Source organism: Dermacentor andersoni, chromosome 11 (assembly GCF_023375885.2).
Source record: "Dermacentor andersoni chromosome 11, qqDerAnde1_hic_scaffold, whole genome shotgun sequence".
Lineage (NCBI taxonomy): Eukaryota > Metazoa > Arthropoda > Arachnida > Ixodida > Ixodidae > Dermacentor > Dermacentor andersoni.
In genome coordinates, this window is record NC_092824.1 from 104,175,135 (window position 1) to 104,198,476 (window position 23,342).

General features: G+C 48.7%; 1 protein-coding gene across 4 annotated transcripts in view; it reads left to right on the forward strand.

The window, feature by feature from the left end:
* The window catches only part of LOC126539214 (microtubule-associated serine/threonine-protein kinase 3-like), a 293,806-nt gene that overhangs the window by 110,108 nt on the left and 160,356 nt on the right, over positions 1 to 23,342 (forward strand). Inside the window, exon 1 of one of the 4 annotated variants that reach the window (XM_050185966.3) lies at positions 15,247 to 20,473. The exons of the other annotated variants lie outside the window; for them this stretch is intronic. Coding sequence (XP_050041923.1) covers positions 20,339 to 20,473 — 135 coding nt within the window. The 5' untranslated portion in view covers positions 15,247 to 20,338. Of the gene's footprint in view, positions 1 to 15,246; positions 20,474 to 23,342 lie in introns of those variants that run through there. 4 annotated transcript variants of the gene reach the window in all.

Genomic DNA, 23,342 nt, shown 5'->3' on the forward strand with positions numbered 1-23,342 from the left:
GCGTTGTTTCGAGGACGTATTTGTGTAGAGGCTTTCTGGTCACGTGAGTGTGTCTTTTATTTCATTCGAAAGCCAGGAAGAAGCGTCATGCCGCGCAGTTGTTGCATGTTGGCTGTGCTGCAGAACGCGATGTGGGACACGCACTTGGCGTGCGTGTCACCGGGAAAAAGAAATGACACATTTTTTTCTTTCCTTTTGCGATGGCAGAAGCACGTGAACGGGTAAACAGTCCCTTTCGCATAGTTGGAGATGAAATGAAGTTGCACGCAACATGTGTCTGCTTGCATAGCGTTAAAGTCTTTCAACGAGAAATAGCTTAGCGTTGATCTGCCGTGTTCTTAAATTGTTTTTTTTTTCTTAAATTGAGGAAACAAAAGGTATACGGAAGTTTGAAGGTAACTACTTGCGTGCATTGCTAGGAGCTCGCCGCGTCGAACGTACTGAACACAGAGTGGCCGCGTTTCTTTCGCGGGATATTGGTTTGTTCGTAGCGATATACTGTGGACGTCCGAGATTTTGATTGATCTTTCTCCCGCGGTTCTTTGGTATTTGGGTGCATTTGGATAGTCGCTGGTGATTATGAACGACAAGTTGGCACTAGCTAGCTGCAGTACCTACAATTAGTTAACGTTATTTTTTGTTTGATTGTTTTTTAGAGTCTCTCGTGTATAAGATAGGGGCCGCTTGCACGAGAGGCTGAATGTTGTCGAATCGCTAAGGTCAAAACAGAAGGGCTTGCGCTAATGTCGCGAAATACGCGCAATACACTTCTGCGCTTCTTTAATTGCCTTCGTAATTAGTACACTTTACGCGCTGGTTTACCACCAGATGTCGCTTCCTTATCGCGCGACATGACTCGGCAGGTTACTGTCTCTCGCGAGAAGGTTTTTCACCCTTGTAGGTATGCCCGCGAGCTAAAATGCTTTGCAAAGTTCACCTCGGGTTTGGAATGATTAGGCGAATGCGAAGGGTTGTGCCTCCGACCACGAGGTTGTCAACGTTGCGATAACTGGACGTATTGTTGTCAAAGCAGCTTTGTCATCATCGATGTGTTCGTTTTATGTAGTTATAATGCTGCAGAAGTATTTTCCTAACGCTCCAAGGATGAGGAGCTAGACTATGACTGAAGTTACGTTGAATTTTTTCCCTTTTCCTTTTCTTTCTTTTTCTTCTCTCTTCTCTCTCCCTCTCTTACCTAACCTATTTCTCTTCGCCGGCTTATCTGCGCAGGTGTAGAGAAGAGGGGAAAGTTCGACACCGAGAATTTTCTCGTCTCTTCTGTTGCGTCTGCAGCCGCTAGGGCGCGCCGCATTCGCTAGCGACACTCGCTCGATTCTCTCATCTCTCCATTTCCGCGCTAGTTTCGGTTTCGTTTCTGTTTGCGATGGTGCGGGAGTTTCTTCCACGACGTTCGTCCTTCCTCCGCATAGTTATTCGCGCTTTTTCGACGGCTTCAGTCTTTCCACGTGCGCCTTGATTTCGAGCACTTGTGTGCATGCACTGTCTTTCCTGACTGCGGTGGAGAGGCGAGCGCCAGCGCTGAGGAGGAAGGGTGGGAAGCGAGAAGGGTGGGGAAAAAAAAAAAAAATGTTAGAAAGGAGGAATTCCGCTCTCGCTCGCTCCCCCAGGATGTGTGGCTGGTGCGTTCGACGCTGCGCGCGCCAGAGAACATAACACGCGCGCCGATGCGAGAGCTTCGCCAGGTTTTTTTTTTTTCCTTTTTTTCCTCGGTGCATCCTCTCACCTGTGTGCTACTGCGCCTGGCGGCTTTGCAGTCGCCGCACTGCCGCCATCGGGTCGACCTGCGGCAGCGGTCCCGAAGCGTGACTTTTTTTCGGTGACTTGGGATCTCTAAGTGAACTGATTGACGCTCCTCTGTGAGTTGGACGCTCTGGCGACTTGGGCGCGAAGGTTGATGACTCTGCCAAACTTCTTGCCCCTGGAATGAGTTTGACTTCTTGGTCTTTCGGGGCCAGAGGTGACCTGTTCTGACTTTCCTTTTTTTTTTTTTTCTGCGAACTGAATTCGCGGTTGCCGAATGACTTGACAGTTAGTTGAGTGACGTCGGCTCGAGTGACACTTCTGCTTGGGAGACCTTTTTTTTTTTTTTTTCGCCAGAGTGAGTGGTTATCTCGGCACTGAGTGACTTCACCGAAGTCGCGGACTGCTCGTTCCGTGAGTGACTCGGGGGTGGTCGTTAAGTGACTCCGACCCGAAGCGAGCGAACTTTCGTGGTCGGTGACATCGGAGGCAGGTGAATTTGACATCCGGGTGAATTTTCGCTTCTACGGTGATTGCGGTGCACTTCGAAGCCCTCTCCGACGGCGGGTTGGTGTGAGCTGTGACTTTGGTGTCGACTAACTGTGCTGACAGTTTCTGAGTGACTTTTCTGGACCCTGAGTGACGCTCAGAATCGTTATACGGACCACGGTGAATACTTCGGTGCCGGCTAACGTTAGTTGCGGAGAGACCCTCCGCTGGTGCTGAGTGACTTTTTGCTGCCAAGTGGCATCGCCGCCTGAGTATAGTGTGTCTCTGGAATTGACACAAGTTGCAGTCGTCTTTGCCGTCGGGTGATTTTTTGCCCCCCTGACACTAGAGTGGCGCTGGCAGATTTTTTATCGCGCGCCTACTGGTCTGCGTGGAAAGTTTATTGAGCGTCCGTTTCCCGTGTCTGCGGTGCTTCGTTGCGTTGCGACACTGCGGGAATTTCGTCGGAGTGACTTAATCGCTGAGCGACACTTTCAGTGAGTGCATTGCTTCCGAAGTGGCCGCCTTGGTTACCTATTCCAAAAACTTCCTTTCTTGCGACTGCCGTCGAAGTGCTGCACAACTGTTTGTGCTTCGTTTGCGTGATTGAGCGAAGTGCGCGGAATGTGTGAGCCTGTAGTGACTCTTCCGGCCACGGTGCTTTCAGACGGAGTGAAAAGTGAGGCCCCTTTGCACTGGTGTTCAAGCTAGTTGCACGGGTGCTTTGGTCGGTTGGTTCTACAGGAGTTCTATAACCTCCGATACTCGTTCATTCAACGTGAACAATACTTTAAGCTGCTTACCCTTCAGCGCGTCGGGAGGCCATGTTCACGTGACTGCGACACGGGAGTGATTCACGTCTGAGTGGTTTGAAGAGTTGGTGCTGCGCAACCTGTGGGGATCGGCCGTTCTTGGGCGCGGAAGGTGAACCGCGGGCGACAATTTTCGCGCCTGCTAGGAGACCGTCTCTTCAAAAGTGACACCTGGTCGGGATCATCGTGCGGGCCTGCCTCTACCTGCCTTGCGCTTCTTGCATCGGGTGTCGCGCGGGCATCGGATCTTCGCAAGGAGGATCGCAACGACCCGAACATCGGCGAAGTCGTGACTCTGGTGGTGAAGTGAAAAAAACGAAAGAGTGTTGTGCCAGTTTGTGAGTGCCGCGCTGTGTTGGTGGTGAAGCTTCGGACGACGCGATTGGTTCGTTCGATCCTTTGAAGAAGGCTCGGGTGCGACCGTAGCAGCGCGACGGTGTTGCCCAAGTGATTTGCTCACGCGTTTTCTTGCCGCAATCAGTGCACTGTTTTCGCTTGCGCAGCAGTCGGCCGCCTCGTGAAGGCTGGAGAATTGCGCATAAACGCGGCGATAAGCGGCCTCGCGACCGTTTGAGATTAGGATTCAACCGGGTACCGTGAGATAAGTATCTGCTTCTCTCTTACCAGTGGAGTAATATATATTCTCTGCGGGGTGATAATTCCGCAACTTTTATGCTCTCTGTTTTGCCCGTTTCCTATACGTAGTTTTTCCGCCTAGCGTGACTTCATCAACTAATGATATCTTTACAGGCTACCATTTCGCCCGTGCTTGAGAGCCTTGCCGTTTTAGAAAACGTACGTTAGTGCGGCACGTTTGCGTACTCCCTGCCCGTCTGTAATTTCTCTCGAACCGTCTGTTGTGTTGTATAACTGAGGTGCTCATTTCAGTCTCATCACATTCGCAGGCCACCTTGACTCGCCCTCTTATCGGTATCGTAGCGGTTTTGGCAAGGAGCGTGTTATTGCATGAGTGTTTTGTGTACCGCTATCTCCTTCGTCGCTTAGATTGAGCGAAATTGCCTCTTGTTGGCAGGGGCTCCGGAAAACTTCGACAGGAACGCTTGACTAAAATTCGCTAATCTATACCGCGTACGTCGCGCTTCTTCAGGGCATCCTCGGTAACGAGATCGCTGGCTACAGCGCAAAAGTCACCAAAGCCGGCGGAAATCGGTGTTGAGTTAGGTTCGCGTCTCAACTTCGCTTTTGCGCATAGCTCAAGGTGGCCGAACGCACATTTGCTCTCGAGAAACAGTTCGAGACCATCTTACGTTACAGTTCTATATTTCCTAACAGTATTCATTTCTCGTTGTCCTGTGAACGTGTGTTCAAAACTCGTACTAAACACTTGACGCAAACGAATTCTTTCGTCTGATAAAGTACAGAAAACGTGTGAGCCGACAGCAGCGTCATAAGAAAAAAGAAAAGAGGTCACGAAATAGAACAGCCCCGCTTGAGTTATTCGTAACATCGGTCAAGTGGACCCGGCCGCGTCACGTCACACTACAACGCCGAGGTCTTCGGTTTTCGGTGACAAGTCGATCGATCGAACTTCGATAGGGTTCTCTTCTCTTGACAGGCGCGGTAGAAAAAAAAACTCGACAGGAAGCTTTTTGTGCGCAAAGTTGGCGGCTGCATTCAGGTATCACTCATGTGCAGCACTCTCTGATCTACATTGCATTACGTAGTTCCTCTGTCTATACGTTTATTTTCCATTGATCCTTCTCTGCATACATAACCGCAGCGTGCTTTAATACAGTCGTTTTCGCGGCGGCGCTTCTCCGTAGGGAATATAGATCTCGTTCGGACGTTGATCGAACAACGTCCGGGCGAAGTAAGTCCTCGAGTCTTCAGCCCATTTTGTTCTGGTGGAGTAGAAGCACGCCGACAGCCACTTCTTTTATTATTTATTTATTTTTTTGTATCTCGCAAGGTGCGGGAAATCGCCCGCTAGTATTCGCCTAGCTGTCTTATCCGTTTATCCGCCTTGGCAATTCACTCACGACGCAAGACGAATCGTTGGCCCAATCCTTTCCCATCGCGAAACACGCATCTCACGTACGCGCACAACTTGCCTGGCATAACCAACCCGTTCTTTCTTTCTTCCTCTTACAGCACGCCCTGGCAAATTCCATCGGTCACTATTGACCACGAAGGAGGAAGCTTTACAGAGGCGTTGGTGCGATTTTTATCTCGCTTCTCTCTGCCTTTTTTTTTTTCTTACCTGTAGTACACGCGTCTTAACGCCCATAAACGTACAACACCGCCGGGACCAGTGACGTTATTTCTTCGTCGTTCAGCTCTTTCGCCGATCGGTCGATGGTAATTCGATCAGATTGATTTATCGGCCGGTTCCCGAGAGAGCGAGAAAACGACTCGCGTTCGAGCCAGCTCGCCTCGAAGAGGTTATTCCATACACCTTGCCGCTTTTACGGGGTCGAACACGCCAGGTGTGCCGATAAGAAATCCCGGAGACTTTGCATACAGGGGCCCCGAACTGCTGGCGGTCAAGGAGGAAAAGTTTGCTTCTGTCCACGTGACGTTGTCTCTGAACGTCGACCGTACGGTACATATCAGACCTCGCGCGGTTTAGTTAAGGCGTCGGTAATAGGAGTACCCAAAGCGGAGACAAGGTCGGTGTTGGTTATCGCTAGCGTTGTGTGGTCCCGTTTCGATCCAGCAAACTCCTCGGAACTTTCGCGCAGGCTTTTGGCGTCGCGATTGTTTGCGTTTTTCGCTTTTATAGGGTCGCCGTTTTCCGCGTTGCCGCTTGGGAGTCGGATTACCTGCGTCTCAGTGAATCGAGAGTTACCGGCGCGAGCAAGATAAACGCGGTGTTGGGTTTTAAGGGGCGCGTTCCGATAGCCTGCTTTCTGTGAGTCGGGAGAGCAAGGTCTCCGGAAAAGGAAATCCATAGCGAGTCGCCTCGGAGTCGGGACGGTTGCAGTATCCGGCGCCACGGAGGTTTATCCGGTTTGTTCTTATAACGTATCGCGTTTTTCTTTTTTTTTTCCCTCTGGGTGGCGCGGGGTACGGCAAGCGTCTGGTATCGATTCGCACCACCGCGGTGCAGTCAGGTTGGAAACGCAAGATAATCACACATCTATTTGGGTTTAGTGGCCTGTCTAATCATACTTGAGGGATAGATTTAGTGAGCGTCAGTGGTCCGGCTGTTCGTTTATTCAACGGTAACCTGTTTAGGGAGCTTTTGTGGCCGGTTTAGTGAGCTTCTGTGACCCGTTTAGCTATCTTTAATAACCTGCTTAGTGAACGTTCGTGATGAACTTAGTGAACCTTTTTGATTTCTTCAGCAACATCTGGTGATCGGTGTGGTCAGCTTCAGTGATCTGGTTAAGTGTCCTCAGTAATCTGCTTGGTTAGCTTTCATGATCGGTTTCGCGAGTTATTTGACGACTCATCTTTATACTGTGACGTTTCTGTTTAACTGCAGAGGCTAGCTTTAGGCTGTTGAGGTATCGAATCGTGTGCGGAGACTTGTTTTTTTCTTTTGTTAAAACCCCGAAGTGCTTCTCTCCAATATTTGTAGTGAAATTACAGCTCTAAGTTGCGCATCAAATTTTACTGGTTGATATCGATTTCTTCCGATAAAATCCTATTTCGACGCTGACGCTTCTCGTTGCTTCTCGTTACTGTCCTTTGCTAATGCAGAAGTACGTACAGGTCACGTTTCCTTTCTCGAAAGAACTGTTACCGGACGCCGCGCTATAGTTACTGTCTCGTAGCAAACCCACATTTTTAAAAGCTGTAATTCCATAGCGTTTCCTTGATTTGCCTTGATTTATCGCGCTGCGTTCGTCGAACCTTAACGCCAACTAAAAAAAAAAAAACTTCAAACTTGATTCTTTCGATGTTCTCACGGTTTTTCTCAACGCAGTCCGAGGCTCTCCGCGCCTTCTACGTCGTCCTTGTTCGCTTTTAGACAGATAAGCAAGACATATACACACAAAAAAAAGGTGCGCTGACTGCGGCTGAAGCCTCGCAGGAAGAACGCTCGAATATTTTTTTTCCATCGTTCGGGTGTCAGATTTCGTGCGCGTGTTGCAAACGCCGAACTCGGTCGGAAACGACTCCGCGCTTCACTTGGTACCGAATACCGGTCTCGTTCGAGCGTGTGTCCTCTTTCCTCGTAACTTCGTTATCGTCTGCTGCACAGAGCGGCACTGTTGCCTGGTACTTCGTCTGCTCTTTCGCGCACTGTATCATCTGCTGTTCTCGTGTGGTATCGTCTGCTGTTTTTGTGTACAATCGTCTACTGTTATCGTGCAGTAGCGTCTGCTGTTTTCGTTTAGTATCGTCCTCTTTCTGTTGGCACGTCGTCTGTTAGCGGACGCAACGAGCTCTGCTCTGTTGCTGAGCGTTTCCCCATTTCCCATATTTGTTCTCAATCAGATAGATCGCTTTAGCGCCACTCGCACCTTCCTGCAAGCCATCGTTCTCGTTCGAAATCTTTTAACGCCCTAGTTCTCAGATAACCAGCTGCATTCGCTGTTGCTAACAATGGCACGACGTAGCTGTCTATAGGTTTTTCTCCGCCTTGCGCAACAGTGTACAAAATATTTAGCTCTGTCGTCTGGTTACAGACCCGTGCACTCTTCTCATTGACCATTCCCTGGTGTAGATTTAAACACTAGTAAGTCCTTGCGTATGTTATATTGCAACGACAATCACGCTTTAAATTAACGGCATACCGAGCTATATTTGTTCTACTCGTCTCCTCTAAGTTTGAAGAAGTGTATGCACTTTTGACTTCTGAGGCGGGGCCAACTTTGTCTGCATCTTTCGTTCGGCTTCTCAACATTTTCAGCTGTCTGTCGCCTGTCAGAAGTCACCTGCAATACGAATTTTCTGTTAAAGCCGTCTGCTACGGGTTCTCAAAGTAAACGTTCTCGTTATTACTAGCCGAATCATACTTATTATCAATTTTTCTTCCTTCACACACGCGACACTTCTACTCCCTAATCGCCAAGTTCACCTTATTTCGACGCTAAGGCACTGACGCCATGTTTTAACCGCTTACGCTCGCCGCCACCACCGACAAGGGGCTTTTGTATAATACCCCTATATCACCTCCGCTCTGAATTGTAGTCCTGCCCGCCAGGCATTGCGACAATTTATTCCAGTTGCTATTCGTTAATTAAGCCGCAACGTTCGTTCTGTCTTTAGTGTGACAGCTCCGTAGTAAACGTTGAGCGTGCGGAAAGTTGGCCTTGGTCGATAAAGAGAGAAAATAAGGAAGGGAAAAATGAACCACCCGCTTTTTATTATTGCCTGTTCAATATTTCTCCCTTCAGTGTGCCTGCCTGTTCACGCGCACTGAATTTCTCCGTTAACAATACATCCGATTAAGAAACACGATCCGAACCTTACTGAGGCGTAATTTCGTCTGGGCATTCCGTCTGCTCGTTCTCGTGTTCCACTTGCTTTGCCGTCTGCATTTGCCACCACGTTTTTTCGCCAGCTTTGCCGTCTGCTCTCCGCTCGGGAGAGGAGATATATTGAACCTTTTCAAGTTTGTTTCCTTATCTGCCCCGTCAACCCGAGTGTCGTTATCAGAGTAACGTAATCCGCTCGCACGAGATAAATACGATATCGTCGTATGAAAAGGGGGGGGGGGGGGCCTCCTTCTTCTGGCCGTATATATAAGCGCCGAATATGCGGCGTAATTAGGTCACTCTGGCGGCATTTCTGAGTCGCAATTAAGCCTCTCTCCCATTCGATCATATATACGCCGACGTCTGTCGCCTGCCGCCAGCGCAGAGAATCTGTGCCCCATTTGGGCCTCGTCTGCACGATCCTTGTTTTTTTCGTCTGCTCTTTCTCGGGCTGTTTCGTTCCCGGATTATTTCGGGCCAGCCGTCAGACGGGTACTTAGTATCGTTGGCACGTGGTGTCCGATACATTCAGCAAAAGGCAACCCCGCTGCTTCCAAGAAGGTAGAGCCGATATATTTGCCCCGACTTGTCCTTTTCTCTTTTCTTTTTCTGGCGTTCCTCTGCTGATTTCATCCGTCTCTGTTTTTTTTTCTGTTTTTCTTCGTCTGTTGTCACGAAGAGAGAATCTAGATCGACTTTCTCGGATGCCGTAACGCTTCTAAGCCTCTGTTCACAAGAACGAGAACAGGCAATATGAGAGGCTAGCCGTTCTCCTTGTGTATCGACTGCTGTTGGCTTCTTCTTGGACGTATTGTGACAGGCTTGTCGAGAGACAATCGCTCAGTTCATAAGCAGTGAGACTCCGAAGTCTATCAGTTTCTTGATTTTGTCGCTGTTCCTTGGAAAAGATAAGTTGTAAAAAAAAAAGTCTGCACTGGACAAACATCTTTGTTCTTGTAGTTGCAGGTCTCTGGATTCCATGGTGCACGTCGGAGTCCGGCGTTTCTCAGATAATCCTCTGATTGCGTAATTCCGTGTGTGTAATCCCGGACGGTGAACGATTGCTGATCGTATCGTCTGCTGGAGGGAGCAATCTCGATAGTCAGAGCCTGCGTTGGCTAGTCTTGTAAGTCTTGCTTCAACATTTATCGATTAGCACCAACTCTATAGAGAGTTCTGTTGTTTGAAGAAATTTATAAATTTTGACGAACATTGCTACCTCAAGGAACCCTATGAAGACGTAAAAAACAAGTTCGGGTTATTTTTGTTTGTTTGTATTTCTGTTGAGAGTTGTCTGTTCGCCATAATTCCGAAAGCTTACAATAAATCTCAGTTTAGAAGCGTCCACGTTCTTATCTCTCTCCTCGTTCTTTTTATCATGTATTACCGACACTTGACCGTTTCTCGACTATCCGGATAACACGTTGGCTGAGTCAAGCTGTCCGCTTTTAACCAGTTCCGTGCAATCCTGTTCACACATTTCCGCGTCAACTGCATTTGTCGTCGCATTCGTTCGGAAATAACCGCCTATATCGACGCCGATATTGACGCTGTATTGATAAATATCCGGTTTCGACTCTGCGGTACACGTAGAAATAAATTTCGGCACTCTTCAGGAGCCGTGCAGCTTCTGGTAACTATTTTTCACCCACCAATTATTTTCTCTTGTTTGGAAACTACCGCCACCTTTATTCGCTAATAATTTTGTGTATCTCCCGCTCACAAAACCATTCTGACAGGTTGCGAAAATCCTGTGGCGTTGATCAAAAACAGGTTAATAAAATACATCTTTCTCGCATCCCTGTTTATTTAGCTTGGCGTAAGTGTTTCACCATAACGGCGCCGTCATACATATAGCTGAGTAAGACGTGTTGCATAGTCTTTTTTTTTCGGTAGCTGGAGCGTTATCTCTGGGCTCGTTTGCATCGTTAAGCTTTAATTAAGGTTACGCCTTGCGTCACGGTAGCCATGGCCATCTATAACGTTCACCTGACCCTGAACCAAACGCTCTAGGAAAACCCGTTTAGAGGAAACCGGCTTGTCGTGTTTTGTTGTAAACATTGCGCTTCAGACAGGACGATAAAAGAAACGCAGAACTCTTTCTCAGCAATTGCCTTCTGGTTCCGTCATTGATTGCTGTCATCCGGTTTTTTCATCTGTCTGCTGGTAAAAATTATCGAGTCGTTTGTCATCGTGTCGCTTGATTTTCTTGCTCGTCGTCTGCTTTTAGTGCATTCATCTTGTGTTCGAAAGTGGGTTAAAAAAGACGTAAATCTGTCTTCGGGTACCACTTTCTCGTCGTCTGCCTTTTGCAGGCTTTTTCTTGCATTCCTTATCTGCATCGTCTGCCAACGTTTCTTGGCGTCTGCCTCACCACGCACGTCTTCCCCCGCGTAATATTTCTTGTCTGCTTTTCGTACTTCTCGTCTGCCGTCGAGAGACTGCGACACGTCGTATAGGCCCCTTCTGGCTCGCCGCCGCGAACTTTCGAAGGAGGGCCGAGTTTATTCTTTGACCGGGTGCGTGAAACTCCTCTTTCATCGCCGTCTTTCATTTCTAAAAACCTTTTTCAACCAAAGTTTCTTATTACCATTTGTACGTTCTTTCCAGCAACCTTATTTCTTTACTTGCTATTTTGTTTGCCCGAGCCCCGCTTTAAGCGCGGCAAGCCCGTGAACGTTACTGCAATATTGCCTCGCCAGCGCTTTCTTTGCTTGTCGCTCATTTGAAAGAGCCGTCTCATTTGTTTGTTTTTAACTTGCTGTCTGCGTAGGCAGGAAGCCCGTCGTTAATAGCAGTTCTGTGCGTTATCTTTGTCTGTATTTCTTTTTAAAGATATATTCTTGTACCCGAAGGTAGCTCGTTATTCTCCCCGTCACCGCGGCCTCCTATACCTGTCATCTAAATCACGTCCAAGCATTTTTTTTTTATTTCTTCCTCGGGAAGCGTCTTAACGACGTTGAAGCATACTCCTTCGCTAGCGTTCTTCCCTCAACTTCGTGTGATCCAAGATTATAGCATTTTGGTTTCGTTAGAATTGCTTTTCTGTTGGTTTAACTCTTGCAAGCGTGAGAAATAATATTAAGAAGAATAACGCTTTCGACGACCTGGATTAACCGACGACTGGCATAACTGCCTTGCCAGAAAAAAGAATTTACGAAAAAAAAAAAAAAAAACAGTACCGAATCGGCCAGTACACGTGGGCTTGACAGGCTCCTCTAATTTCGAAGAAGCGCTTCGATGCTGTGACCTTGTTAGGCCTACGCTAGACGTTTAGTTGCAGATTGGTTGCGGACGCGAATGGTAGCGATCCTAAGCTCAACAAACAAACAAAAAACAAATCGAAATCGAAGCTCCTTTTATTATTTTCAAAATGTCCTCGTTTCGGGCTTGTCGGAAGTCTAACGATTGCAGCCTACCAGACACCCGGCTTGTGACAGTTCGTACGTTGTAACGCGCCATTGTTAGGTGCCGCTTTGTTAACGAAGTCAGGCGTTTGTAGTTAAGCCGATCCGTCGAGCAACTACTCGGCTTACGCCTAAAATAATAAAAGAGTTAATAAACTCCGGCACAGACTGTTCGCGAAAATTGGTTATCCCAGTTTGTGGGAATAGTGCAATAGCGCATCTTTGACAGGTCGGTACTTTGGGACAGCATTTACCTGTACCTCCCGTAGCTTTCTATATATAACCCGCGTGGTGGCGTTTAAGCTTTTAACTGCTCCCCAGAGTTCTGAAAGATTTGGCAGCTGACACTAAATATACCGTAGGGTGTATAGCTGTATAGCTAGCAGCCGTTCACAGGGTTGGCCGTGGTAATCGTGGCTCTGATCAAATCTAGTTTATTCTGTTATTTCCTTGGACTCCGACTGGAAAAAAAAAAAAAAAAAGAAAGCAGCGCGCATTTCGACCTGCGTTTATGCGGCTGTCGTTTGCAAGTTCGAGCTGAAACAGCGTTTGCCTCATACTAACGTTATAGTCGGGACCGTTGCACAGGCACGATTTTTTGTCCTATAATTTTTTTCCAGCTGGCAGTAATCTCGCTAGACCACTTAGAAGTCGGCTGTTCTCAGTTATAGAAGAAGAAAAAAAAAAAAAGCTGTTAAAGCAACGCGGGTAATACCGAAGGCGAAATTTTTTTCCAGAATATTCTGATTGTCTATCAGATAAGTATAAACGTGTTCGTGCCTGCCACAGAAGCGTGACTGTGCCGTTAACTTCGGTGTCTAGCTTCGAGGGATAGTTTTTCCTTTAACGCTGCTTTTCTGGTCGCCGTGTTTTACTGCTTGTAAGCAAACCCAGACAGGCATTCCCTAAAACGAAGTTTGTCGCGGTTGAGTTGAACGCGACTGGCACGTACCACTCGGTTGTGCGAATCAATCTAATCGACCCGATTTTAAGTGCAGGCTCGGGTTAAACTCGTTTCGTTCCGACCGACTGGCGTGACACGTGAAACCTTTTTTCGTCATTACCTTCCAACATTCCTCTTCTCAAACAGTCTTCTTTCTTTGTTATTATTTAACGTGCGTGCGGCGGTGCTAGCTGAAACTTTCAGTACAATTTGCATAAAGCGTTTTTCGCGAAGTAGTCCGAGTGTATTCCCAGTGAATGCTGTCGTAACTCTTTCTTTTTTTTTCTGCATCGTAGAGCGGTCGGGCTTTCTTTGTTCTGGTGTCGCAAATGAAAGACCTCTTCGTCCCTTTTTAAATCTACTCGGAAGTAATTGAATCCGTTTGTTCCGCCAACGCGTAATCGGATAAGGGACGTACTAGTCAAAGATTAAACGGATTCAGAATACAAAGACACGAATTGCTTCACGGTTCGCTTTTGTTCGAGAAACCCGAAAGCCGAAAAAGGAAATGCTAAAGAGCGTTCGCACATTTCCTTTCTCTCTTTAAATAGAGTGTCCAAACTTCAATAGCTGAACTTCATCTCTTCAAAGAGGCTATAGCTGTTCTCGCAGCCTTTTATGTTAAACAACACCAATATTATCTCGAACTTTCAATCCGTCTCTCCTCGGCGTCTCCAGGGTTACAGGAAGTAACGAAAGAAAATATCAGTGAGTCGGAGCTGTCGTGCGCGTTTTAATATCGAAATTCAGGTGTTTCGTCTCGTTTTCCTTCAAATCTCTTCCGTGTGTGTTTGGGGCATTCTCGTCGCCGCTAGAGTCCGTTCTTCAATCTATTCCTTGCGTATGCAGCAAATTGCTGGCGACGCTTTTCTGAAGTGACCGCTGGGCGTTTTTCTGTCCAACTATCGTCTCGCGATAGTCTGCTATACGTCGGTGCGAAGCGGCCACATACCGCATAAGGTTTGCCCTTTCGTTAAGCTAAAAGGAAGAAGAAACATTTCTTTTTTCTTCGCGTTGTTATTTCACTCTCACTTTCCTTTCAACCGACGTAAACCTGAGAACCGTTTCTTCTTCGGTAGCAGTCGTTACAGGATCACAGATATCAAGGGCGGCATTTGTTTTATTTTTCACTGAGAACATAAACACTTCGACAAAGAGAATAGAGGTCTCTTTGAGGTGGGAGAGAGGTAGAAAGGAAAGGGATATTTGTGGACTTGCAGCGCCTCCCGGCGGTGTCGAAGTGAGTTCTCGTCGTTTTTATCTTATCTTTCTGCCGTTCGCGGGAAGTGATTCTGCGTGTCGCGGTCTTCGTTAGTAATTATCTCCTGCCCAATTTTGGCATTTGCAGTGGAAAGGCAAGACTGAGGTGGCGAAGCTTAATTTCCATATCATTAACGCGTCTGAGTAATCCTATTTCCATATCATTACCGCCCTCGTCACATCAGCCGTTTCGTCGGCTGTAGTCGGAAAAGCATACCACGGTATCGTCTGACTGTGAGGCGAACATAAACAGAACGCGGTGGTGGGATTATAACCAGTAGTTAGGCGGTATACTCGCGGTCCGCGTTGTATATTCCTTGGGAACCCACGAAATGTTTGCGTAAACTTCGTTCTCCATACGTAACCAGCTCGCGAGGCGATTAACTTTGGTCTTGCGTAACCTCTTGGCGCATCCGAAGTTTCCGAGCGAAGTGACGTAACTGAGACCGTCGGATCCGAATGTTATCCGCTCAGCACGCTGAATTTCCGGAGTTCGCTGCTACCGCGCCGGTTCTTTGGCCCGATCGCTTTTTCACTTCTCGCGCTTCGGCTCTGAAACTTTTTTTTCTTTTGACTCGTTAACGCTTGGTATCTTTATTAAAAATAAACGTGGTGCGCGGTTTCTTCTTTTTTTTTCTAGATCCTGACTCACCCCGTTTTGAACTGAGCGCTAGAACTGGGTTCACTCGTCGGGTGTCGTGCAGTGCCGGTTGTAACACTGGTGCAGCCCTGGTGCAACACCGGCGGTGACCCGTCGCTCGCTTCCGGACACGCCCAGCAGCGATTGCTTGCTCAGTCGCCGAAGTCTTGGACGTGAAACCTTGTTACCGTCATTCGCTCGTTCGTTCCGCCGGACACTGGCGTTTCTAAATTTTTTTATGCTGCGCGCGCACTGACGTCTTTCTTGTCACTCAGCACCGAAATTGTCCACATCCACACTGGCCGCATTTCGCGTATCTCAGTTGTCGGTTTGCGACGCCTTCTCCGCCGGCCCTGTGTGAAAGACTCACTGGGCTAGCAACGTCGAACGACAAAAAATCCACATCGCGGTACACCGGGCCTGATCTATAGAGCACTCGTTGGCGACACGGTCGCTATTACAAATCGCGCTGTCATTGCCAGTGCCGAGTTTGCCGCCATTCTCTCCCCCCACCCCCCACCACCTTCGTAATCTTTCGATTCCGGCACATTTGCGTTTCAAGCCGATTGCACGCGCTTCCAGCTTTCAGTGGCACCCTCTCGAGTTTGAAGAGGTGTGTCGGTGGCTCGTAAGTATACGAGCTCTCGCTTATACCGTCAGCGGTAGGCTGTGCTCTGTACACTACTTCATTATATTGATAGATAGAGCCCGGCTTTTCTGCGCGCCTCGTTGAGCCCCTTGATATAAACCACGCGTCTGGCGTTGACGTGCCCGACCGTACTACCCGTTTGCCGTGCCGGTCGATAGCACACTTCACTGGACTTGTTGATAACCCGAGCCGTCGAGTGCTATAGTGACTGTCCCTAACAAAAGCGGTGCATCGCTTGTTTCGTGAGGGATTATTTCGTGGTGTCTGCGCGTTGTGTGCTGTCGGCAGGGAACGCGTTAATTTTCTCTGCTGTGCGGTGTGCGCTACATGAGTTTCGCGGTGTGGTTCTGTCGTGCCACCGTCACGGACTGACCTGCCATCCCTTTTGTTCTTCGCCATAAGCGTGAAATACGCCGGGCGGTGTCACGAACTGTCAAGTCTAGCGAGAAGATCGTACGCTGCCTGGTTAGTTCCTTCCGGTAAGATCAGAACGCTTTCAAAAAACCCCTCTGACAGATTGTTGAAAGCGGTTTGAAAGCGCCCATTCTTGCAGGACAGCTGGAGGACGTCGACCGGATAACGGTGTTCCCCGTGAAAGAAAGTTTGAAAGCGCCGATTTGCCCGGCTGGCTGAAGGATATCGACTGGATAACGGTGTTGCCATAGCGAAAGGAGGTTGTAGTTGTCGATTTGACAAGATAACTGCTGGACGTCGACAGGATAACGGCGTTGTTCCTAGCATCGCTGTTACTTTATGTACAGGACTGGACAGTGAACAGCAATGAAGGCGGATTAGAGGAGAGAAAGCCCAAGCCGTGCCCCCATTGAGCTTGCGCGGGACCCCCTTTGCTTACGCGGATACTTGTTTTGGAAACGTGTTTAAACTGGGAGGGGCATTGTTTAGGGGGCTCCCCGATCTCGTGGGACGAAAACAGGAAGGGCCTGCAATGGAGTGTCGCATACCTGGCCGCTGAGTTACCTTCGGAATCTTCGAGCGTTCGTGCACCGGAGGTCGTCAGGGATATGCGTCGGTAGCACGCCTTACGGACAGGCAAGACAAGTACTGCGCATGCGTGAGTGACGTTTTCCGGCTACTGTTGTTGTTGCAACGCCCTTTGTCTCTTGGCTTACGGCGTCAGAAGTCGAAGCAGATTACCCTCCGAACTGCGCAGACCGTAATCCGCGCCCCTGAAGCTTGCTCATTCTTTCTTTGTCGTTGCCGGTGCGCTACGTGGTGGGCCTGATCGACGTCACACCGCCTGACTAAAGCCAACGAGGCGAAATTCAAGCAACATTTATTCATCGCTACTCGCTGCAAAGGCTTGCGGGATTTCTGTGGGCCACTGCTGAGTGTTCTATAAGGTGTGAATACAGGGTTGCGCGTTTCAAGTGCTCAGCCTTCTTGCGGTTCTGTCGGTGTTTAGCTTCTTCGCATTTCCGCAATGTGGCGCTGCGCGCGTCGGCACTGGTGACGTATTCTGTAGGAGCCTGCCGGGCCTGTGTGCCGCTGTTTTCGCAGTGTTTCCCATCTTCAGGTTGCGTGCGTAGTGCTGCGAAAAACTCCAGCGGGGGAGAAAGAGCAGATGAAAAGAAGCAAGCAAACAGACAAACAAGCAAGCAAACAAACAAACAAACAGACACTGTTTCGTTCCTTGTAGCTCCTGTTGGCAAGTGGTTCGTCTTTATCTCGTCATACACGCGTGCACATATTTACGTGGACTGTTGTGAGACAGTGCAGGAAAGCCTCCTTCAGAGCGCATTATACGCTGGAGGCCTAGTCTGGCAGACTTGAAACTTGCAAGCGTCTATCCGTGTGGTTGACACGCGCGTTTGACGGATTCGAGGAGAAATCCCCCTAAGGATCAACGTCTTGTCGGTTCCCTTGAGCCGTCTGCGCCACCATCTGCTTAGCCCTTCCCGGAGAAAGAAACAAAAAAAAAAAAACTGTATCGCATACATTTCGACCCTACTCCGAGCCTCAGGTGCTAGCCTTCTTCGATCTGGTGCTCAGGACGACTCGGTTGTGCGACTTAAGTTTTTGCTAGTCGTTAGCTTCTTGGGTGCTTGGATCTCTTCTGCCGCGGTTCTGAGATTTAGGCGTAAGCCAGGTGTTTCTTGGGTGCTTGCGAGAAGAAGAAAAAGTATTTAACTGACTTGGCTGAATTTTATCCTTTTTCGCTTTTGGTGCTACAAGAATCGCAATAACGGACTTCGATATCGTCTTACTGCATTTCCTTGCTTCTTTACTTTTCCTTCTTCTTACGTCACTTGGTCGGCTCGTAGCCGGCGCTAGGGGGCACCACTGTGCTGGATACTATAGAAACTTCTCCACTCTTCAAAAAGTCCTCACACGACAAGGAGAGGCAGCTTTAGAAGCTTCCTTTTATTAAGTGTGTCCTTTCGGTTCGGATATTTGCACCTTTTTCCTTTTCATAGTCAAGTCATTCTCGTGCAAGCCAGAGTAGAATATATATATTTTTTTCATTTCTGCATGTACTCTCGTTCTTACCGGCCAAAGTATTGCGTTTATTGTCGAGTTTCATCTGCATGCGTATTCAAAGCTTCGAACTGCAACTCGTCGGGTGACTTTTCAAGGGACTGTTCTGAGAGTCTTTTTTTTTTTCTTCTAATCTTTCTGCGTTGTCACGGCAACCATTTGCGAAAGTTAGTCGCGTCTTAAAAGTTTTTCTGTCGTACGAAATAAGATCTCGGAATCGTTATGTAGTATCGCTGTCGCGGTTTCGTATTTCGAAGAGGTCGTTCTTTGGCACGCGTTTTGGAAATCGACGTGCGTATCGAAGGAACCAAAAAAAAAGAAAGAAGGCGCTCTTAATGAAGAAATAATAAGAGGAACAGTGAAGTGACTCGCTTGTCATTTGAGCCTGCGAAAAGGATCGCAACACAACTCTGGTGCTCAGCTTCTCAAGCAGTGCGAAGAAACGTTTAAGTAAATAGATTTAAAAAAGAATCGGTAGAGTCCGTGGAACTCTTCCTACTTTGGTCGCTGGAAAGAGAACTTCGGCGACATTCTTCGACTTTGAGCCAAGCCGCCAGGTCGAGTGGCTGCAACTGTGCCTTGCGATCGATATTTCTCGGCACACGTTTTCCTTGTAGTTGGCTTTTAGTTCTTAGCTGATATTGATTCGTGACGGCCAAGGTTTCTCCTTTAACTCAGCGGTCCCAAATACACAAAGGTTCTCGACTCGAACGCAGCAAGGAGCCCAATGTCCAAGAGAGTCGCTTCGCGACATTCTTCGCTCCGATATTGTAAGACGGGGCTATACGGCTGAGAGGAAACCTCGTGGAAAATCAATCAGCCCACTGGTCAGTTGGTGTGTCGGTAATATCGGTTATCAAAATTAGTTCGTTTGGCACGTAAATGACAACGTTGTCACTGAAGACGAGATTTAGTCTGATGTACGTCAAATTAGTGTGCACCTGCGCTCGAACTATTTTTAATCCCCTGTCATAGACGTAACTGATATTTGCAATATTTTCTGTTATTTTTTGTCAGCCCTGTTTGTTCGTCTACAAGTGTTATACAGGGCTCTCAAGAGAAGTCAGTGTCGACTTAAAAAAATACACAGTATGCACTTTCTTCCGGTTCGGTGCTGATATGCTACGCTGATCTCGAGGCTCGTGCAGTTTCAAGCACGCGTGTAAGAACTTGCCGTTTCTCCGATTTCGTGCGCCTAAAGAAGCATTGTGTCTGAAGCCAGGAAGCGTCTGCCGTACCTGTGGATCGAACTTTGTAGCAGCTCACTATTTCCTTCGAAAAGAAGCAGAGTTGACATCGGCAACTTGCGTACGGGGACTCGCAGCTGTCTCTTCGCTTCAGGTCTTCAAAACACCCCCCGAGGCTGCTTCCTTCTAGCGCGACGAGAAGTCCCGCTTGAATCTTGTAAAGCCGCGTCGCGTGAGTTGAGAATATGCGCTAATTTTGCGCTCCTCAGAGACTGCTCGCGCAGGTCCGCGCGTTATCGAAGTCTCTGTGCATTCGGTGCGAAACTTGCGATAACGAGAGGAAGCCAAGGACCGGTGCACGACCTCGCGTTATCGTTAGGTGTTGCGCGTCGTCGGCGCTGCTGGCTTTTGTCTTCTGCACGCGTCGTCTGCTTTGTAGAGCGCTTGCACCGCGTGTCTGTGCACCCAAGCCTACACGTGTCGTCTGTTATATACGGATACTGTGTCGCCTGGAAAGAATACCGCGTCGTCTGGAAGCTCGCGGCTCGGCAGGGGCCATCTGCTTCTGCTGCTGCTGACGTCAACCTAAGTTTTTTTTTAGGCATCTGCAGACGCTAAATTCTAGCAGTGCACGGTGTCACGACGCCGTGAGCGGTGAATCTTCGTTTACGCTCCTCGCGTAACGTGTCTCAAACGCTTTGCATCGTACTTCTGCAACTAAAGTGGATTTCTTCTGATCGTCTGCAGCGTTGGTGTTACTGAGCTCGTATTCTGTTTCAACCGGAGCCACGCAGTGCGAACGTTTCAAATCGTCCGTTTCCTAGGCTACCGAGCTCATTTCCGCCAGCAAACTGCGTCCTGTGCAATCGAAAACGTAACGACTGCGTCGTGCGCTCTCAACACAGCGAGACCGTAGGTTCGCCCTGTTCGACGCTACGGTGGCCATTGTATTGCTGCGTCACGTTCGGCGAACTTCTCTCGTGCGCTTATTGGTGGTTCGATGTGTTGTGAAAACCGCGACGTGAAGTGCAATTGTGTGGTGTAACAGTGATCACCGTTGTATCTTGACTGGAGCGTGCACACTCGTTGTCGTGCTGGCATCGTAGTTCATCCCAGTCTAAGGAGTTCACGAACATCGCCAGTATTTCTCGTCTAAGGACACGGCATAGCTCACCGGCCAGTGATAACGGACGTGGAAAACTTCGCCGACGCGCTACTTCAGTCGCTGCAATGGACATCATCCTGTTGACGAACTCTTCCACGTGAACTGTTTGCGAGCGCCGTTGCTAGGCAATAGAACAGCCATGATTCAGCGCCAGGAGAGCACCATATACGAGGAGGACATGCCTGTGGTGATGCGCCGCCGTGGTGTGACCATGCGCGTGCGCATCGTGAGCGTCGACTCGCCCACAAACTCGGCGCCAGCGTCGCCCTGGACGGTGAGCCTCGCCCTCTCCCCTTGCGCATGCGCAGTGGGAGGCACTGGGAAGTTCCTTTAGAACTAGCTCGCCCAAGAGGCTTATCGGAAAAGCTAAGCGGCTCAGCATGGCATGCTCATTTCTAAAGCTGCCCCATTGGAATATTTGTCGTTAGGAGTTTTGAAAGTAGGGATAACAATTTGGCGGGACGCTGTCGGCGGAGTGCGCAAGTCGCATTTAGAGATGATCACTCAAGAGGCTCCCCTCAACATCCCTAATTCTAAATCTCCATAATAATGATCGAGCTTTATTTACGTGGGGAGTTTATCGTGTCTTTCGATGATGTCCACTAACTTTGACACCTTATACTTCCAGAAGTCTCCTTTGCAATGCAAGGGAGACTTTTCGAAATAGGGATGTCAAAGTTATAGGATGTTATCGGCCTGATATACGAATCATTATGAAGAATTAGGAAGGCGTATCCAAGTAGCTCTGCTTAGATATCTATTTCGAAAGCCCAAGAGGGGGTTAGGAAATAAGCATGCCAAAGTTGGGTAAGCGAAATATGCTCTACCACATGTGCTAGGGAATAGTTTGAATTTGTAAAACGCAATTTGTATCGCAGGAACTATATAGAGCGCATAAGTTGCGCGTTTTTGTAGCGCGCTTCTAAAGGACGTTCGTCGCAAAAGAAAATGTGCACACCGACGTCGGGCGGCGTTAAAATAATTGTCAGGATGTCGCGAATACGCTCGGGACCGTTATAGACCGCAGAACCGCTGCGACAAAGCTGACAGTCACGTTTTGTTCCTGTGCTTTATGTACTTGGAGTGGTCGCTAAGATTCACAAGAGTGTCGTGTTCCTGTATTTATTGAGGGAGGGTGAGGGGGGGATATATACAACGGTAATTGAAAGCCTGTTCATGCTCTGTCTGCCGTTCAGAACTAAACGCCACGTATATACGGTTAATACTGAAAAATAATAAATAAGTTAATAAAGAGTCACCCACCATTCCGATACTATCTAATGCGAAATTTGAGCGCAGCTCTGTACGTGTGTTCATTTCGCGACATGTTGGCCGGCGCGGACAATCTGTCTCGTGCAGCGCGTTGCAAACGTAGCAAAGTGTGGCGCGACTGCCTCGCTAATCGGGAGATTGCGAGATGCAGCGCGTGGGTGACGCGTGGGCGCGATTCACAGCTGCCGCCGCAGACAGACCTCCCAGACGACGCGCGTTACTGTGGCGCCATCTATTAGCCGTCGTCTCCGCGGAGCGCGGCACTACGCTTTTCTTCTCACGCTCTCGCCGTACCCTTCTCCTCCGCTTTCCGCCTCACGGTTCCGCCGCACCCTCCTCCTTCGTTCGCTCTTTCGTCCTTCGCTGTGCTCGTTCGCTCGGTTACACCGACGCCCTCTGCCGTAACGGGCGCCTAAAAGCTGCGCTTTAAAAGGCTCCCATTCTTGCGCGCTTTTCTGCATCGCTATCGTTTTCTTGCCTTTCGCCGCGGCGCTAGTAATACTCCGAAACGTGGCCATCCATCGCTATACCGTTTGGCGGCCATATTGCCCAGAGAGGACTGTGGAAAGTTGGAATGATGATTTCCACCTCGGGCAGCTACGTCGCGGCATTCCACCGGGCGCACTTTCTCAGAACTGTGAAATCGTCAGTGTAATCGGTTTGGTAGCGCAAATCTGTATACATCGGAGGCACACCACGTTTCCTGTGTCGTGTGCGTGGGTCTGTGTAGGCTATGTACGTGCACATGCGTTTGTCGCGTGCTATCTCTAGTCTGCGTGTTTAGTTTATTCTGTGTTTTGTGCGGTACGCGTTTCTGCCTGCCTGCCTCTCTCTCTCTCTCTGTGTGTGCGAAAGAGAGAGAGAGAGAGCCTAAATACGATCGTAACTTGAACGGAAATGGCGCTTGGAGTTCAGCACATCCTGTATAAGTTATTCTCTTAGGCATATCGCTAGGAAGCGGTAAACACAAAAGTAAAGTAGTCGGGCGAGGCCAGACGGGCATCCCATATGATCGATTCGATATATAGTAAGTCGCCCTTGCTTGTACTTCTTCGGGGAGGGAGAGATTAGACGTGCGAGCTGACGGAAATGTGTTTTCCGTAGTTTTTTTTTTTTTTCAGCCTGCTCTCTCTTTCGCTCCTCCCTGTCGATGCCTCCACGGTTAAACGCTGTGAATGACCGAAGGCGCGCGACGTTAGCGGGAAAATATGCTCGCCGTGTGCAGTGCGTGTCGTAACTGTGCCCGCAATCGACCTCTGAACACGCGTCGGGAGGCGTGCCCGCTTTAGCCTAATGGGGCGACGCGAAGGCACTTGGGCTTCGCGGCGAAAGTCTCTGCTCCTCTCGTGTTTTTGTTTTACGGAGCCCTTTTTTTTCTTCTTTACGTCATGCCTTGCACTCCGGCCTGGCAACGGACTTGTCGCGATGACGTGCTGCTTCAGAGATCATGCTCAGTGCCTTGACTCAAGGCACTGAGCGTGATCTCAGAATTCGTAATTCACTTATGATCGTTACTTTGCTTAGAAAATTTTTGCATTCGAACCAAAACCGTTATGAACCATTGCGGATAACATTTTTCTTTCTTTTTTTCGTTCCGGAGCAGAAACGGAACGGAACTTTTTTCAGTAGAACGAAACTAAAACCAGAACAAAAAACATTCCCTTCCGACACCCTGTCCACAACGGCTGAAATAGAAAAAAAAAGGAAAGAGAAGTACATTGAAATCTGTCACGACGTATTGCGGATATTGCTCAATTTCGCTGTACGTTGTAATTTTGTTGAAAAAATATACCATTATAGACTCACGGACGGTCCGACGGGCGGACGCACACATAGGTATAGATAGATCGCGAGATATGCGGAGATAGGAA